We start from the raw sequence: 17,935 nt of genomic DNA, 5'->3' as shown, positions 1-17,935 counted from the left end.
ATCTAGAGACTTCCTTAGATTTCGTGCACCAGCTGTTGTTTACAAATATGCACAGACCCCCCCCCCCCCCCCCCCCCCCCCCGCGAGTGTGCTGTTCTATCCTGCCCGTGCAGCATATATTCCGATAGCTGAATATCCATGTCGTCATTCAGCCACGATTGCGTGAAACATAGGATATTAGTTTTTGATGTCCCGTTGGTAGGTGTTCGTGATCGTACCTCGTCTAATTTTTTGTCCAATGATTGCACGTTGGCGAGCAATATTGACGGTAACGGCAGCTTTCTTACTAAACCACATAATAGCACAATTGGTTGGGTGCCCGTAAAACTGCTGCCATTTCTTCCGGCGCCATTTTGTGGATTTTCATCACCCCCCTAACTGGGAGGGGGCCAAATACAATTACTCGATGCTGACACATCTTTCTGATTTACACACTGGAACCATGTTACGCTTGGTGGTCCTCCCCTTCCTCCTCTGAGGAGCCTCCACTGAACCAATGCAGTGCAAACAAACATACCAACACCAACTAGATTACATCTGGGCTGTATTCATTACATCAACGGAAACGGTTTACTGTTTAAGAACCAAATGGAAGAGGGACCTACCCGAATTTGTCCAATCAAAAATGTTTCAGTTTAGAGTAAACAGTATATATTGCAAGATATGGTGCATCATCCAGAAAAATACAACATATATTTTACATAAAATAAGTTTTCATTAGGAATGCAGATAAAGCGTTTGTATCAGAAGCAATCACTTTTGCATGGGAGAACAGATCCTAATAATTACTACACGTGCTTATTACGTCACTTTTGTTTTGAGCCGACTTCTCAATCAGACAGAGCAGGGCACCTGGCTCACGCCCCCAAATCATCCTCAACATTACGCCGATGTAAAACATGCCTATACGGGCGTACGCGCGAGATTAATCGAGCCTCCTCAAACCAGCACCTGCGCAGATTCGTGGCTCCCGTCCGGTTGTTCATTGTTGTCTAATTCGGGTGGGTTGTTTGATTTCATTGGCTGTTAGCATCTGCTACAGTTCCCGCCTCCCAGACAGCGCGGAAGTGTGCCCTCCCCTGACAACTTTTTGGTGTTGTTGTCAACCAGCCACCTTGGTGCAGGTGAAAGGATACAACCCGAGGAAGACCTGAAACTTTTGAGTAGAGATGCACTGTACTCCTTTTCAGGTGTGTGGTTTCCGCCTGCCTTTCTGAATAATGTCAAGTTATTTGTAAATGTAAACTAGTTTATGAGACTGAAGAGGTGGCTATCTGCAAAATGTCTCTTTAGTTTTCTTCATAACTATGTAAAGCTAGATATCTAGCATTTTACACTTAAATTCAAATCATCATAAAGTTAGCTGGCTTGCTGAATTCGCACGTGGAAACATGGCAGACAATGACCGCAATTTAGTAAATGTTGATGTCTCGGCGGATGAAGATTTAACAGACACTGGCAGCTACACAGATGATGGAGATTCGTCATCCTGGGAAGAATTTGCAGATTACGTGCGTAGTGGGCCAATCCAGCCATACTTGTTCGAACCAATGGTCGGCGATACATCGCCACCGAGGAGAAGAGATTACGACACCGACGAGTCCGAGGAAGAAGAACACGAGGAGCGGGTACCAGTCACAGACCCACCAAGGTAGTTTACCATAGTCTATCCACCTTGTTATGTTTAGGCTATATCTATGTTCTGATCAATTCGCTCTCCAAGTAGACTGGATTCCATGAACCGTTACATCAGGTTGGGTTCCTGGCTAGGCTACTCGCCAAATCCAGAGGAAAAAGAAAGGGTGCATTTCAGTCCAACTCCCAAAGGGACTTCATTCATCTCTTTTCCGATTGCCCTGAGCAGCAGGGGTGTATTCATTACGTCTTGTAACGGAAACCGTTTACAGTTTAAGAACCCAACGGAAGCAAACGAAACGGGACCTACCATAATTTGTCCAATAGAAACTTTAGTTTTCGTTTCAAAACGTTTTGAAACAGAATATGTTTAATGAATACACCCCAGGTCTTGACCCTCGGTGTATGTTATACTGCCGCTGCCCAGACGCCCAGGCTTTTTGTGGCACTCCCTGTTGCAGCTCTGATCTCTGGATGCACAAGGATGTTTTTAAATGTATGGTTCTGCACAGAGCTGGCTTGTGTGGCAGTGTCTATTAGATGCTCACCTGTGCTGTAGGAGCCACTGTTTAAGTTTCAATTTCAGTTCTCATTCTAAACTAGTTCCTGGTAGTCATCCATCATATTACAGACTAGAAAATACTCTAGTGGTTAGTCTCTTGATTAGAGTTTCTGTTCAATTAGTAAAATAAAAATGTAGGAAAGGAGATAAAGAAGCCAGGATTATTGACATGCACACAGCAATAGGCTTTTCTCCCACAAGTGTACCATGCCTATTTTGGCTTCAGCCAAACCATGCAAACTCTGACAGCATTTATTTATCAGCAGATTATATGTTTGTTTGCATAGTATATTTCTGCTTTTCAACCCCTTCTTCTCTTGCAGTTATCAAACATCAAACAAGTTTCAAGAAAGGAAAAAAGGAGCACTTTTGTTTCCCTTTTATTATACTGTCACCTTCCAGTAATATGAACATGGGGTTGCTGGTTCAAGCCCCACTCAGGTTCTTCTTCCTCTCTCAATCACCACATAACTGTGAATTGATCATCCCAGCGGTCTCAGGCCTTTGTTGGAACTGGAAGCCCTGTTCACTTTGGTGGGATGCCTTTTAAAGAAAGGAAATCATGTCTCACTTTGTTAATGAGGTCTTGAACCTCTTGGCTCCCCTAATTTCCTACAGGCCTGGTTTTAACAAAAACATCCTCACCTTCCATCATCTGCTACTATAACTGCACTGGGGATATTATCTAGCTGTCTAGCAGATCCATTTAACAGATATAAGCAAAACATGTTGAACTGACTTCATGAGCACATCCCATTTGTTACTGTATGTTTGAAACGTCACAGCTGTTCTTGTAGCTAATCATATGTCACGTTACTTTAACCGCAGTTGCTATCATCATATGAGGAAATAGCTAGCTTTACATTCAACACTGAATAATCGGTGAAGAATTGGCAAATATTCTAGTGAAATCGGAAGATTTAACTTCACAGGTAGGAGCTATCAAGTAAGTTAGTAAGTAACTAGCTAGCTAACTTCATACAGGTAATGGGAACGTTAGTTCAAGGCTAGCTCGCGAATTGCTTGCTAAAAGCTAACGTAGCTGTGAGCTACCTAGCTAATTTACAAGTTTCACGTTTTTTTGTCAATATTCATGTGAAATTGATTAGATCATCACTTTTGTAGAAGTTCCATTCACAATTAATATGGATTTCCATCAAGAGAACGCTGACATGAAAAGGTTTTGTTTGACCATGTTTGCTTCAAGGCGTGGATGGTAGCCAGTCAGCTAGCTAGCTAGTTTAGCTAGATAGCTATGGCAGCTTCCATGAGCGTTAACGTTAGACCACATATTATCTTTGTTTAGGCAGTAGCTAGCTAACGTTAAAGTTAGCTAGATAACGAGCCAATTTAAATTATATTAGCCACATTATACCATGGATATTGTTGAATACTCGTTTCTGATTGGCTTCAAGAGCATTTTAGACTGTACATTATTTTCCTATAATGCACGGTACATCAGCATGGTAGAATTCAATGTCTATTTTCTACGTTTGAGCTGCTTTTTGATAGCAAAGTCGAATTGAAAACATTATTGAATTCGATTTTCCTAATAGCAAGCTAGGACTGATGGCTTGGGTTAGCTTAACTAGTAACACTGTTTGTTTCGTTACCAAGGCAACTACTACAGCAATATAGTTAACTGGCTTGCTACTTCAGTGGATGTTGAACACATTTCTACCTGCAAATGAACACATTTTTAGCGGCAAACGTGTTAAAGGTGCACTATGCAGAAATCACTGTGCCATTTCCTGTTTGCAAAAATTCGAATAGTTTGCCTAATTTAAGTTTTGACAAACAGTTGAGAATCATTGTATCATCTAAACTGCTGTGAAATATATTTTTCATAACCAAACATATTGTATTTTCAGCTGTTTGAAGCTGGTGTACTAAACCGAAAGTAAAAGATGCAAAAAAATGACTTAAGAACAGAAGCATAGAACTAGCGCACATAGAACATATTTACTGCATATACTTGCTTTCAATGAGAACGACAGATCTATAACTCACATTTCTATGTGAGTTTGGTTAGGTCGCAGCTTTGTTATAACCATGGTATAAAAGAGGTGATCAACTCAACTGTGGTCCCGTGTGGCTCAGTTGGTAGAGCATGGCGCTTGCAACGCCAGGGTTGTGGGTTCATTCCCCACGGGGGGACCAGGATGAAATGTATGAACTTTCCAATTTGTAAGTCGCTCTGGATAAGAGCGTCTGCTAAATGACGTAAATGTAAACTCAGGGCTCTATGCGTTCTCAGGAAAATATTGCTACTCTGTGGAAGATTAGTTCCACTCCGCTAGCGTGTAGCCCCTCATTGATTATCCCTTACATAATGCTATTTATGACAGCATTGATATGATACTCTAACACACAGGGTGAACGTAACCATGGAGGAACCGGGTGCTGATATAGAGGTGACTGTCAAAACTTTGGACTCTCAGAGCCGAAGTTACACTGTAGGCGGACAGGTACGTTCTCATTTCCAATGGAGAGCTTTCACAGTAGCCTTACATGTACTGGATATAGGCCTAATCTTCACACCAGTGTCTTTTTCTCAGTTGACAGTGAAAGAATTCAAGGAGCACATTGCCACTTCAGTTGGGATTCCTGTGGACAAACAGAGGCTGATCTACCAGGGCCGAGTCCTGCAGGATGAGAGGACACTGACAGAGTACAGTGAGTAATGCTGTCTGTGGAGCGGCCTGGAATCAATACAAAACAGCCACATGCCAATAAACATGAAATTAGTCCAGACAGTTTGATCTGGAGCAGCACACAGCTGCAGCAAAGCATCTGTCAAACACAGAACAGAAACGCAGCAAACAGACATCTTTGTCTCAATCAAATTTATTTATAATGCCCTTTTTTACATCAGCCGATGTCACAAAGTGCTGTACAGAAACCCAGCCTAAAACCCCAAACAGCAAGCAATGCAGATGTGGAAGCACATTGTCTAAATGTGATGTATAGAACAACTCTCTTATTCACTTATTCCATGACTTACAAGGACAGTAATGCACAGATGTAAGCCTAATATACAACTGCACACCATCAGAACTCTTGCGTACCCATCATGTAATTTCTGTATGCTGTTTGGCTGCTATGCACATCACCTGATAGATTGATGGAGCACCAGTGTCCTCTAACATGAATAGAGATTATATTTCTTGTTCTCTATTTCCTCTGTGTCTCAGACGTCGGTGGAAAAGTCATCCACCTGGTGGAGCGGGCCCCCCCTCAGCCCTCCCAGCCAGGCTCGGAGTCAGGGGTAGCGGAGGCCGGAGCGACGCCCTCCTCTACCACCTCCCAGGGAACGTCCCAAGTGCCCCCACAGGACCGCAACGCCAACAGCTATGTCATGCTGGGGACTTTCAACCTCCCGGTTAACGTCATGGACCCTCAGCAGATCCAGGTACAGAGTTTGGATCAAATTTTTGGATCAAATTTGTCTTTGTTCCATGGTTTATAATGATATCCTGAGTGCCTGGTGTGGATCAGCACTGATATCTAGCCTGTACTGTCTACTACACTCTTATTAGATGTCTGTTCAGCAAATGATGTCAGGCTTGGGAGAGAATGCAAGGAATGCCAGAGTCAGCACGAGCACCGGGGTAAGAAATCAAATATATGATTTATAACATTTATGGATTTTTATCTATCAATTTCTATACAGTTGAAGTCGGAAGTTTACATACACCTTAGCCAAATACATTTAAACTCAGTTTTTCATAATTCATGATATTTAATCATAGTAGAAATGACCTGTTTTAGGTCAGTTAGGATCACCACTTTATTTTAAGAAAGTGCAATGTCAGAATAATAGTAGAGAGAATGATTTATTTCAGCTTTTATTTCTTTCATCACATTCCCAGTGGGTCAAAAGTTTACATACACTCAATTAGTATTTGGTAGCATTGCCTTTATATTGTTTAACGTCAAACATTTCAGGTAGCCTTCCACAAACTTCCCACAATAAGTTGGGTGAATTTTGGCCCATTCCTCCTGACAGAGCTGGTGTAACGGAGTCAGGTTTGTAGGCCTCCTTGCTCGCACACGCTTTTTCAGTTCTGCCCACACATTTTCTATGGGGTTGAGGTCAGGGCTTTGTGATAGCCACTCCAATACCTTGACTTTGTTGTCCTTCAGTGATTTTGCCACAACTTTGGAAGTATGCTTTGGGTCGTTGTCCATTTGGAAGAGCCATTTGCGACCAAGCTTTAACTTCCTGACCGATGTCTTGATGTTGCTTCAATATATCCACATATTGTTCCTTCCTCATGATGCCATCTATTTTGTGAAGTGCACTAGTTCCTCCTGCAGCAAAGCACCCCCACATCATGATGCTGCCACCCCCGTGCTTCACAGTTGGGAATGTGTTCTTCGTCTTGCAAGCCTCCCCCTTTTTCCTCCAAACATAACGATGGTCATTATGGCCAAACAGTTCTATTTTTGTTTCATCAGACCAGAGGACATTTCTCCAAAAAGTATGATCTTTGTCCCCATGTGCAGTTGCAAACCATAGTCTGGCTTTATGTCAGTTTTGGAGCAGTGGCTTCTTCCTTGCTGAGCAGCCTTTCAGGTTATATCGATATAGGACTCGTTTTACTGTGGATATAGATACTTTTGTACCTGTTTCCTCCAGCATCTTCACAAGGTCCTTTGCTGCTGTTCTGGGATTGATTTGCACTTTTCGCACCAAAGGACGTTCATCTCTAGGAGACAGAACGCGTCTCCTTCCTGAGCGGTATGACGGCTGCGTGGTCCCATGGTGTTTATACTTGCATACTATTGTTTGTACAGATGAATGTGGTACCTTCGGGTGTTTTGAAATTTCTCCCAAGGATGAACTAGACTTGTGGAGGTCTACATACTTTTTTTTCTGAGATCTTGGCTGATTTCTTTTGATTTTCCCATGATGTCAAGCAAAGAGGCACGGAGTTTGAAGGTAGGCCTTGAAATACCCTGACAGGTACATCTCCAATTGACTCAAATGATGTCAATTAGCCTATCAGAAGCTTCTAAAGCCATGATATGATTTCTGGAATTTTCCAAGCTGTTTAAAGGCACAGTCAACTTAGTGTATATAAACTTCTGACCCACTGGAATTGTGATACAGTGAATGATAAGTGAAATAATCTGTCTGTAAACAATTGTTGGGAAAATTACTTGTCATGTCCTAACTGACTTGCCAAAACTATAGTTTGTTAACAAGAAATTTGTGGAGTGGTTGAAAAATGAGTTTTAATGACTCCAACCTAAGTGTATGTAAACTTCCGACTTCAACTGTATGAACAAAATGCTGTGAATAATCATGTTGAGTAGCTGTCAACTAATACTCTTGCTGTCACAGAGCAATGGTTCCATGAATGTGCACATTGATATGGACCAATCGGTTCAGAGTGAGCCCAGGCTGAGACTGCTATTGGCTGAGAACTTGCTGAGGGACACCAATGCTCTCATCGAGAGGATGGAGGTGAGGTTTTAAGTTATAAAGATTATAACAACTAGGAATACCCACAGTATAGACCTAGTTTTTAATGAATAAACTGGCTCAAACGTGAAACATAAGTATTTGGACAAAATGTTATTTGAAAATATTCTAGGCAGTCTCAGGAAGCAGGTCTATTTGAGTTCGAAGTAATTCAATTAAGATGACTGAGCAACGTACCCCCCTTACCTGCTACCTTGTCGCTCAATCTCAGGGTCAACCAAGCGGCACCTCAGCCCAACCGGATTCTGCTGCTGCTGCACCTCCTCCCTCTTCCTCTTCCTCCTCCACTCCCTCTCCCTCAACCCAGCCCATGGACACGTCTCCACCTGCATCTACTCCCCCTCCATCCTTCTCTTCCTCCACTCAAACAGAGGGAGCCGCCCAAGCTGGACCAAAGTAAGACATTATTGCTTACTATCGCTGTCCTGCATGTGTTTTGTTTTTTGCTCTATACTGAATAAAAAGGATGCTGGATGAATTAAAAATGTATCAAACTTGTTTTGGGCCTTTTAATGTGAAATAAGAAGAATCGGGCTTAATCTGGAACTTGAGACATGCATGCAAAATGTTTCACACAGAATCTGCCATTGACATCAACACAATGAAAGTTGACTTTAGACATTGTGGTTGCAGACGACACCATTCTGTATACATCTGTCCCTTCTTTGGACACTGTGTTAACAAACCTCCAGACGAGCTTCAATGCCATACAACACTCCTTCCGTGGCTTCCAACTGCTCTTAAATACTAGTAAAACTAAATGCATGTTCTTCAACCGATTGCTGCCCGCCCGACTAGCATCACTACTCTGGACGGTTCTGACTTAGGATATGTGGACAACTACAAATACCTCGGTGTCTGGCTAGACTGTAAACTCTCCTTCCAGACTCACATTAAGCATCTCCAATCCAAAATTAAATCTAGAATCGGCTTCCTATATTGCAACAGCCTCCTTCATGCTGCCAAACATACCCTAGTAAAACTGACCATCCTACCGATCCTCGACTTCGGCGATGCCATTTACAAAATATCCTCCAACACTCTACTCAGCAAACTGGATGTAGTCTATCACCATGCCATCCGTTTTGTCACCAAAGCCCCATATACTACCCACCACTGTGACCTGTATGCTCTCGTTGGCTGGCCCTCGCTTCATATTCGTTGCCAAACCCACTGGCTCTAGGTCATCTATAAGTCTTTGCTCGGTGAAGCCAAGCCTTATCTCAGCTCACTGGTCACCATAGCAGCACCCACCCGTAGCATGCACTACAGCAGGTATATTTCACTGATCATCCCCAAAGCCAACTCCTCCTTTGGTCGCCTTTCCTTCCTTCCAGTTCTCTGCTGCCAATGACTGGAACGAATTGCAAAAATCACTGAATCTGGAGACTTATCTCCCTCACTAACTTTAAGCATCAGCTGTCAGAGCAGCTCACAGATCACTGCACCTCTACACAACCAATCTGTTATTTATTTTTGCTCTTTTGCACCACAGTATCTCTACTTGCACATCATCCTCTGCACATCTTTCACTCCAGTGTATAATTGCTAAATTGTAATTATTTCGCCACTATGGCCTATTTATTGCCTTACCTCCCTAATCCTACTACATTTGCACACACTGTATATAGATCTTTTCTATTGTGTTATTGACTGTACGTTTGTTTATGTGTAACTGTGTTGTTTTTGTCGCACTGTTTTTCTTTATCTTGGCCAGGTCGCAGTTGTGAATGAGAACTTGTTCTCAACTGGCCTACCTGGTTAAATAAAGGTAAAATAAATGTACCTGTGATGCATGTAAATAAGGACAACTTCTCCCCTTGACAGTCACCCCAGCCCAGCAGAGCTGGTGGAGATGCTGTCAGAGCTGAGGAGGGTGGAGGAGAGGCTTCAGCCATTCGTCCAGAGAACACACTCTATCCTAGAGTCTGCTACCACCGCAGAATACGCCAACGCCGTAAGCTTTTCACCGCTGCATTCCTCATAACTTACTGCTTTGTGGTTAGGTACAATTCACACAAACGTCATGAGCGTTTGCTGTATTGCCTTGAATTGCAGTCGGACTCTTACAATACGTGTCACTTTCCCCACACGACTACCTGAATAAAATATCAAAACACACGTTCTCAGAAAATGTCTTAAGCCGTCTTCTTGTCATACACAGGATCGAGAGGAGGACCAGCGGATTCTCAACCTGGTGGGGGAGGCCCTCCGTCTCCTGGGCAATGCCCTGGTTGCCCTTAGTGACCTGCGCTGCAATCTACTGAGCCCCACCCCACGCCACCTACACGTGATCCGGCCAATGTCTCACTACACCTCCCCAGTCTCCATGCCTGGAGCCGTGCACCATCACATCCCGCTACATGTGAGTCAGTGTTGTATCCCATTGTCCAACTTATTTTGTTGTCACCTAGCAGACACTTAGACCTATTACATTATTTCTGTCTTAGGTACACTACCGGTCAAAAGTTTTAGAACACCTACTCATTCAAGGGTTTTTCTTTATTTTTACTATTTTCTACATTGCAGAACATCAAAACTATGAAATAACACATATGGAATCATGTAGTAACCAAAAAAGTGTTAAACGAATAAAAAAGTATTTTGTATTTGAGATTCTTCAAATAGCCACCCTTTGCTTTGATGACAGCTTTGTACACTCTTGGCATTCTCTCAATTAACAGGTGTGCCTTCTTAAAAGTTCATTTGTGGAACACCTGTTAATTGAAATGCATTCCAGGTGACTACCTCATGAAGCTGTCATCAAGGCAAAGGGTGGCTGTTTGAAGAATCTCAAATATAAAAAATATTTAGATTTGCTTAACACTTTATTTGGTTATTACATGATTCCATATGTTATTTCGTCATTTTGATGTCTTCACGATTATTCTACAATGTAGAAAATAGTAAAAAGAAAAAGCCTTGAATGAGTGGGTGTTCTAAAACTTTTGACCGGTAATGTATTTAGTTATTGGTTAGTGTAAACTTAATTTGATATCGTTTGCCAATGGAACACAGTACGTCAATTACATTTTGAAACTCATCTGCAGATGAACCTGGGAGCCACGGTCACAATGGCGTCCAATGGCAGACCAGCTACAGAGGAACAGGCCCAGCCCAGTCAGGCCGCCGGCCAATCGGACCAGCCAGGTCAGGGACAGACCTCCCCCTCACAGCCTCCTCCGTCCAATCAGCAGGCTGGACAGGGACAGCCCGGCCCCCGGGTCATCAGGATCAGCCACCAGACAATGCCGGTGGTCATGATGCAGATGAACACGGACGGTGTGTTGTCCCGTACCCGCCACTGATTGAATGCTTTACCACAACATGTCCATCTGTTTCTCGTCCACAAATGGCCCATTGAAAGTGAATAGCTCTACCGTTGCATTTATTCCCTATTGCCAAATCGTATTTTCTGAGAGAAAGTTGTCCTTCTTTGACCGGTAGTCAAAGTACCGTACAGGTCCCTGTACTGCTCAAATCGATAGGTCTCGTTCAATTTTGGAAGGGTGTTTTTCTTTTACGTGCTTGTTAAACCAAAGTCCATTTGTTTCTACACACTGTTCACAGTTCAAACATTGTGTTCGTGTGTACAGACTCTGGTGTTCCTCAGGCAGCTGGACAGCCAAACGCTGCAGGAATGGGTCAGCCAGGTGAGTGTTGGTAACACTTCATGATAATGGTTTAATGCCTCTGGTTGTATCTCCAAATAACTGGGGACTAGAGGAAAGCCCAATATACCAGAGATGCTGAATCCAAGGCACAAAGAAACCTTTTCTTATCCTCTCTCCTCAGGCTTCCAGATGCCCCCCGGTGTTCAGATGAACCCTGACTTCATGCAGTCCATCGTGCAGCAGATCGCCCAGTACACAGAGGCTGTGGCTGCTGCCACCGGGGGCACCATCCCTGGACAACCCCTCCAGCCTACCACCCCAGGCTCCACCGCTACCTCTTCCACCACTGGCCCTAACACCCCCACCACCACCCCCACGGCTCCCCCCCTGCCTTCTCCTGGGGCACCCCAGGCCAGGGTGGTTTTTACCCGGCCCACCTTTGCCCCCAGGGTCCCCCCACCCACATTTGGCACGCGGGGGGCCACCATCAACCTTAGAGCTAACGTGCCCCCCATGATGGGTCAGCAACCAGGACAGGTGAGCATGTTTGTGATAGGGGGTTTGGTGCAGGACTGAGGTTAATGGCTGGTAGAGTTCAGTCAAGTTTTGACAAGAAGTTGTCAGACTTGGAATTTCAGTCGGAGGCTTTCATGTTTTGCTAGTCATTGTGGGCATTTTCCATCGACAGTACCAATTGTCTTAAGCTGTAGTGCTCTGAAAGTCTTAATGGCATAGCCACGTTTGTATTATATGCTTATAGAAACTGTTGACCTATGACCTCTCCCCCACAGCCCTTCCCTCCTGCTGCCCTCAATCAGATGATCAGTGGACTGGTGGGACAACTCCTAATGCCTGGACAGATGGGTATGCTGTCTTAGAAATACCATATACACCCCACCTCTCTAGACCCCTTTTTTGTTGTTGGTGGTTTTGCTTAGTTAATACAGAGGATTCACTTTGTGTGATGGTTAAGTGTACTATAAGCCCATTGTAATTTCTTTCCTCTCTTCCTTTCCCCCCCAGCTGGTCAAACAGCCACCTCCTCTGCCTCTCATACCTTCTCCTCAGCTTCTCATACCTTCTCCTCATCCTCCTCCAACTCTTCTTCTTCCTCCTCTGGCCCTATCCCCACCCCTGCTCCTATCCCCACCCCTGCTCCTAGCACCACTGTTCGCCCAGGCCAGTCCGGCGCCATCCCCACCCTGCCCCAGGGAGCTCCCCCTGACCTGGCCCAGCTCCTGGGCTCTCTCCTGGGGACAGCAGGGACAGTTCCTGGGGCCATGGGACCCTCCATCACTGTGACCATGCCTGGAGTGCCTGCCTTCGTCCAGGGAGTGTCTGACTTCATGCAGGTCAGTGTCTGGATCGGAGTTTGTTCAAAGTGTATTTTGTGGATTAGGACATATAGCCGTAGTGCCTGTTAGAACCGAATGGTTGAAACCAAGATTACATCATCCTCCAGTTAACTGACGTGTACCATAATACCATAATGGTTTCTTAACTACATATCTTTCATATGATACATCTTATTTTCTCCCTGTCCATCATCTCACTCTCTATCTCAGGCCTCCGGACCAGTCTTCCCACCACCCCCCAACAGTGCCCAACAGCCCCCTGCCTCTGGCACCCCCACCCCTCCACCCGGGACCACCCCTAACCCTCCCACGGGGGACGGTGCCGGGGCCCAGGGAGAGGCCCTGAATCCGGAGTTGTTCACTGGAATTGTACAGGGGGTCCTGTCTACCATGATGGGCTCCCTGGGCTCTCCTCAGAGCAACACTGAGAGCATCGCCCAGTTCATCCAGAGGCTCTCTGAGACCAGCAACATCTTCACACCCGGCACAGGGGACGCCATGGGTAAGAGTTCCTGTCTTGTTTGCGTTCTTTTTTCTCGTTTCTCTCTTTCCCTTTTTCTTGTACCTTGCTCTCTCTTTCTGTTTCTGTCTAGGAAGTGTAATCTCTTTCTCCCGCGTTCCCTCTTTTTCTCCCGTGCTCTCTCTTCCTCAATGTTTTTGTTCCATTGCCACACAGTTGTCTCTCTCCCTCAGGTTTCTTTGGAGATCTACTGACCCTAGTGTGTCAGAACTTCTCCATGGTGGACCTGGTCTTGCTGCTCCACGGCCAGAACCAGCCCCTGGGCCGGATCCAGACCCAGCTGTCTCAGTTCTTCACCCAGCATTACCTCAACGGGAGCGAGCCCACCGACCACAATGTCGCTGTGAGTGGGCCACCGTCTATATAACCGCCTCTCTGGGATGTTACTGTCCCCTGTCATTACTCCCACGCGTCAATTACTGTCACCTGTCATTAGTGTCACTGCACATGGGGCTAGACAAGCTACATGATGAGTCTCATTATCTCTCCCTCTTTGGTTCTTTTTCTTGGTTCTTTCACTGTGATCATAGGCTGCTGCTGATGGTCTCATCAATGAACTTGAGGAGTACATTACCGAGAGCTTTGTAAGTACCGTAGTTCACTTAGGCTGCCCCCTTTTATAGTCAGTGCTCTTCAAATTGCTCAATATCAGTCATTTTTTAAATTCTCCCCTTGGCCAGTGGTGAATCAATCCCTCACATTTCTCTCTGTCTTGTTCCTTCAGTCTTCAGTGGCAGTGTTGGAGGGTGTCAACGTCACTCAGACCAACCTGTCCTTCTTCAGACGGCAGTTAACGCGTATCGCCACACACATACTCCGCTGCACAGGTAACATTGTCTTTATTGTGCCAAATTGACGCAATTCATCAGACCTGGCCTATGAATGCTTTTGTCACTTATTGCTGTGTTTTCACCTCCTGCAGACAACACGTTTGGGCCGCAGCTGCTGCAGATGTGCAACCAGGGGCTGTTTGAGTGTCTGGCCCTCAACCTGTACTGTCTGAGAGGAGAGCAGAGTGCCCTCACTTCTGTCATCAACCACCGCATAGTCAGTACACACACACACACTCAATGTTCCTTATGACATGATATACAACCTGCAACTCAATGTCTCTCCTCCTTCCCTCCCATTTTTCTCTCAGATTTACAATACTCTTTCTATAGATTAGAAAAAAATAGCTAAATGGATATGACTAGACTGAAATCTGGTCAGTACGTTGTGATTGACCCCCTCTCCCATTAGAGGACGTTGTCGACTGACATGAACCCCAGCCTGGTGAACTGGCTGACCAGTATGATGACCATGAGGCTGCAGGTCATCCTGGAGCACATCCCCGTCACAGAGGACCACATACTGCATTATGTCGTCCACACACAGCAGGTAATTAACACACACACGCACACACAATCTCTCAAACAGGTCATAGTGTTATTTTTTTTTAAGCACACTGTTAGTGTTCTAGAAGGCTTATTTACTGGACTACATCTAACAATGCACATGGATACCATAATTTTCTAATGAAGTGTCCGTTACGATAATTGTCATAGATTCCATTACCAGATTCCACTCAAACAATATGTGTTAAATGGTTTCTTTCCAAGGGGGAGGCTTCTAATGCACAGGAGCCTCAACGTGCCCAGATCATAGAGGTGAGTGTTTCAAAATGTATTTGTAAGATTCATTTTGTTGTCCTCAATATACCTTGGTGTGTTGTCTCTTTTAGTTCCTCACCATAAACTCTTTTCTCCATCCCACCTTAGATTGAGGACACCCACTCCCCAGGCACCACGGCGTCGTCACAGGAGACTAGGGCAGAGCCTAAGGAAACTGGAGCAACCGGAGGGGCTGCGCCATTGGGTGGCGCCATGGCAGCAGCTGAAGCCAGCGGGAGGGAGGAGCCTGGTAGAGAGACCGAGGCCTGGGCTGCTGCCGTCCCTGCTGTAAGAACTGTTCTGTTCTCTCCCACTACTAGTCCAATCCTTCTCTCGTCCACTTTAGTTGCTTTGCCATTCTCTTTCTCAGTTTTACATACAAGCTTCTAGTTGAATTTATAGTGAATTTTTTGCAAACCTTTCGTTGACTTGTAGTTTGGATTCTTGAGAAAGAAAATGATCCAACAATGGAAGTGTAATCGCCTAATCAGATCTGCATCCAAACCCATTCAAATCTTAAAACCTAATGTGCAGTTATATGGCTCTCGATAGTTTAACTGTCTGTCATTCTGATCATGTCTGTCTCTGTGTGATAGGAGTGGGTACCCATCATCAGACATGACCTGATCACCCAGAGGAAGATGAAGGCCCAGCCTCCCATGTCTGACGCCTATTTACATGGGATGCCTGCCAAACGCAGGAAGGTAAATAGATTGCCTGTGGCAGCTCCCTAATGACCATTTACCATTGTGTCAATGTGTGACATCTGTAATATTAGGAGAAGCCATGGAATGATGGAACAGCTTGTTCCATCATGTGAATGAAACTAACTTATGTACAAAAGACAAGCCCTGATCTCACTAGTCTTCCGTTATAGGAGGCATCCTGCAAGCTTTGTTGGCAGACTGATTCCAGGCTGTAGTTGACCCTCCATGGCTAAAACATGGGAGCCGTGCTGTATCAGGGCTAACGTAAACTCTGATCACATTGTAGTATCAGCATGCTATGTTCAACATCTGAGTGCGAGGGCTTATTCTTGTACTAAAAGTTGGATTGGCATATGACCAGGGTGTGTGTTTTCAGACAGGACAGGGGGACGGCGCTCTTCTCTCCCTCTCCGACGCAGTGAACAGGGCAGCAAGGACGGCCGAAGTCAGGCCAGTCACTTCCCCAGACAACCTGCAGGAGGAGCTTGACAGCCCTGAGCTCCAGGAGGCCTATGCAGAGCAGGTACAGTCCTCCTAACACTCACAGAAAAACAAGCTGTTCCATCATTCCATGGCTTCTCCTAATATTACAGATGTCACACAATTGTAAATGGTCATTAGGGAGCTGCCACTGACGGTTATATGCAGTGGTGGAAAAAGTACCCATTTTCTAGTCAAGATACCTTAATAAAAAATGACTCAAGTAAAAGTGAATGTCAACCAGTAAAATTCTGTTTTGTTTTAAATATACTTAAGTATCAAAAGTAAGTTCCTTATATATTTGGCAAACCAGATGTTTTTCATTTGCGGATAGCCAGGGGCACTCCAACACCCAGACATAATTTAAACAAAGCATGTGTTTAGTGAGTCCACCAGATCAGAGGCAATAGAGATGACTAGGGATGTTCTGTTGATAAGTGTGCTAATTGGACAATTTCTGTCCTGCTAAGCATTCAAAATCTAATGAGTACTTTTGGGTATCAGGGAAAAAGTATGGTGTAAAAAGTACATTTTTAGGAATGTAGTGAAGTAAAAAGTTGTTAAATATAAATAGTAAAGCAAACTAAAGTATTTTGCACCACTGGTTGTGATTTTCAATATTGAACGACGATAGCTGATGCATGTTATGTTGAACGACCCTTTTTGTAATTGCCACCTTTGTCCTCTGTATCAGGTGAAGAAAGACATAAAGAAGCGAGTGAGAGAGGACCCGGACTTCAGCTCTCAGCAGTTCCCCAACACACACAGAGCTTTTTCAGACTCCTAACCACAACTTGTTTTGCAACCTGATGAAATTTTACACATAACCAACCTGTACACATCCTCACCATCCTTCCCTTTTACTTTTGGATTGCTCAGTATCACAACTGAATGCAGTTAAGCCTAAATCAAATGTATTTATAAAGCCCTTACATCAGCTGATATCTCAAAGTGCTGTACAGAAACCCCAAACAGCAAGCAATGCAGGTGTAGAAGCACGGTGGCTAGGAAAAAACTCCCCAGAAAGGCCAGAACCTAGGAAGATCAGGTGCCTACCAATTGTGTTGCACCATAGCATCTCCTTTTGACTAAATTACTGAGATTTATTTTTAGTGCCTATTTTTTTCCCAACCTCCTGGCAATTGAACACACCTGATTTAAGTTTGTCCTTATTTTATGGATGACTTTTACATCTGCAATGCTCTGTTTTGTTTAGTGTTTATGTTAATATTATCCTGCCTATACATGTCACCTGTTTTGTGTTTTTCCATTAGCTTCCCTGAAAATAAAAATGGCTTATTTCAAGACTATGCTTTCATGGGATGAAAATAAATGCACTGAATAAATAACTTGGTACAATGTTGTTTAAAGGTGCTTGTGGAGAAACAAGTACCAGCCTTTCAGTTGTCTAGGGCAGTGGTCACCAACCTTTGAGTCAATATCAATTTTGCAATCAAAAAGCAAGCAGAGCCACCACTGACTTTATTTTTACATTACCCTAATTAAAAACAATTCTGTAAGAATTAGGTTTATGCACTAGGCCTAATTATCACAGCATATTGGCTATATTTAACTAGGCAAGTCAGTTAAGAACAAATTCTTATTACAATTACTGTCTACCCCAGCCAAACCCGGACGACCCTCCCCTATATGCATGCCCTGCCAATATTGTTCTTAGACCAGATTATATTTCATTTTCGAGCTTTGAATAGAAAATAGATAACCAATAGATTGGGGAAGGAATTGGAAGGCACAGCTGAGCATAAAGTGAAATAACTTTTTTATTTTACTGGGCTGATGGTAATGGTGCTTTCAAGTCGGAGGTTTAGAAATATGCCAGTGAGATATTTCAAGTTGGATGACCGTTCTAAACGATTTTTCCCAGTCGGATCTAGTCTTCCACCTGATGGCGAAACGCA

General features: G+C 44.2%; 1 protein-coding gene across 5 annotated transcripts; it reads left to right on the top strand.

Moving 5' to 3' along the window:
* The first annotated feature begins 1,072 nt into the window (after nucleotides 1–1,072).
* On the top strand, nucleotides 1,073–17,321 carry LOC129837197 (large proline-rich protein BAG6-like). 5 transcript variants are annotated; one of them, XM_055903144.1, is made up of 26 exons: nucleotides 1,075–1,190; nucleotides 1,444–1,651; nucleotides 4,572–4,665; nucleotides 4,756–4,873; nucleotides 5,392–5,609; nucleotides 5,737–5,808; nucleotides 7,548–7,670; nucleotides 7,900–8,084; nucleotides 9,516–9,645; nucleotides 9,853–10,053; nucleotides 10,739–10,970; nucleotides 11,285–11,341; nucleotides 11,484–11,839; nucleotides 12,094–12,166; nucleotides 12,326–12,654; nucleotides 12,868–13,159; nucleotides 13,351–13,520; nucleotides 13,708–13,761; nucleotides 13,902–14,004; nucleotides 14,100–14,224; nucleotides 14,420–14,557; nucleotides 14,779–14,826; nucleotides 14,938–15,117; nucleotides 15,426–15,533; nucleotides 15,913–16,059; nucleotides 16,711–17,321. In XM_055903144.1, exons 2-26 carry the CDS (start codon nucleotides 1,551–1,553, stop codon nucleotides 16,801–16,803), a joined length of 3,747 nt encoding a protein of 1,248 aa, XP_055759119.1. In that variant the 5' UTR covers nucleotides 1,075–1,190; nucleotides 1,444–1,550; the 3' UTR covers nucleotides 16,804–17,321. The 5 variants fall into 5 exon arrangements, with proteins under 5 accessions (XP_055759118.1, XP_055759117.1, XP_055759119.1 ...); XM_055903143.1 differs by having other exon boundaries at nucleotides 1,073–1,651; nucleotides 10,739–10,838; XM_055903142.1 differs by having other exon boundaries at nucleotides 1,073–1,651.
* Nucleotides 17,322–17,935: the final 614 nt, after the last annotated feature.

The sequence above is a fragment of the Salvelinus fontinalis genome, chromosome 38 (assembly GCF_029448725.1).
Source record: "Salvelinus fontinalis isolate EN_2023a chromosome 38, ASM2944872v1, whole genome shotgun sequence".
Taxonomy (NCBI): domain Eukaryota; kingdom Metazoa; phylum Chordata; class Actinopteri; order Salmoniformes; family Salmonidae; genus Salvelinus; species Salvelinus fontinalis.
The sequence above is the reverse complement of the archived record's forward strand: the minus strand, read 5'-3'. Positions and strand labels throughout refer to the sequence as shown.

Bases quoted from the DNA above. Each gene is read 5' to 3' on its own strand.
- LOC129837197 (XM_055903142.1), top strand. From the start codon at position 1,392: ATGGCAGACAATGACCGCAATTTAGTAAATGTTGATGTCTCGGCGGAT. The intron at 4,874-5,391 runs GTGAGTAATGCT...TCTGTGTCTCAG, and splicing joins GAGGACACTGACAGAGTACA to ACGTCGGTGGAAAAGTCATC. The intron at 5,610-5,736 runs GTACAGAGTTTG...CACTCTTATTAG, and splicing joins TGGACCCTCAGCAGATCCAG to ATGTCTGTTCAGCAAATGAT.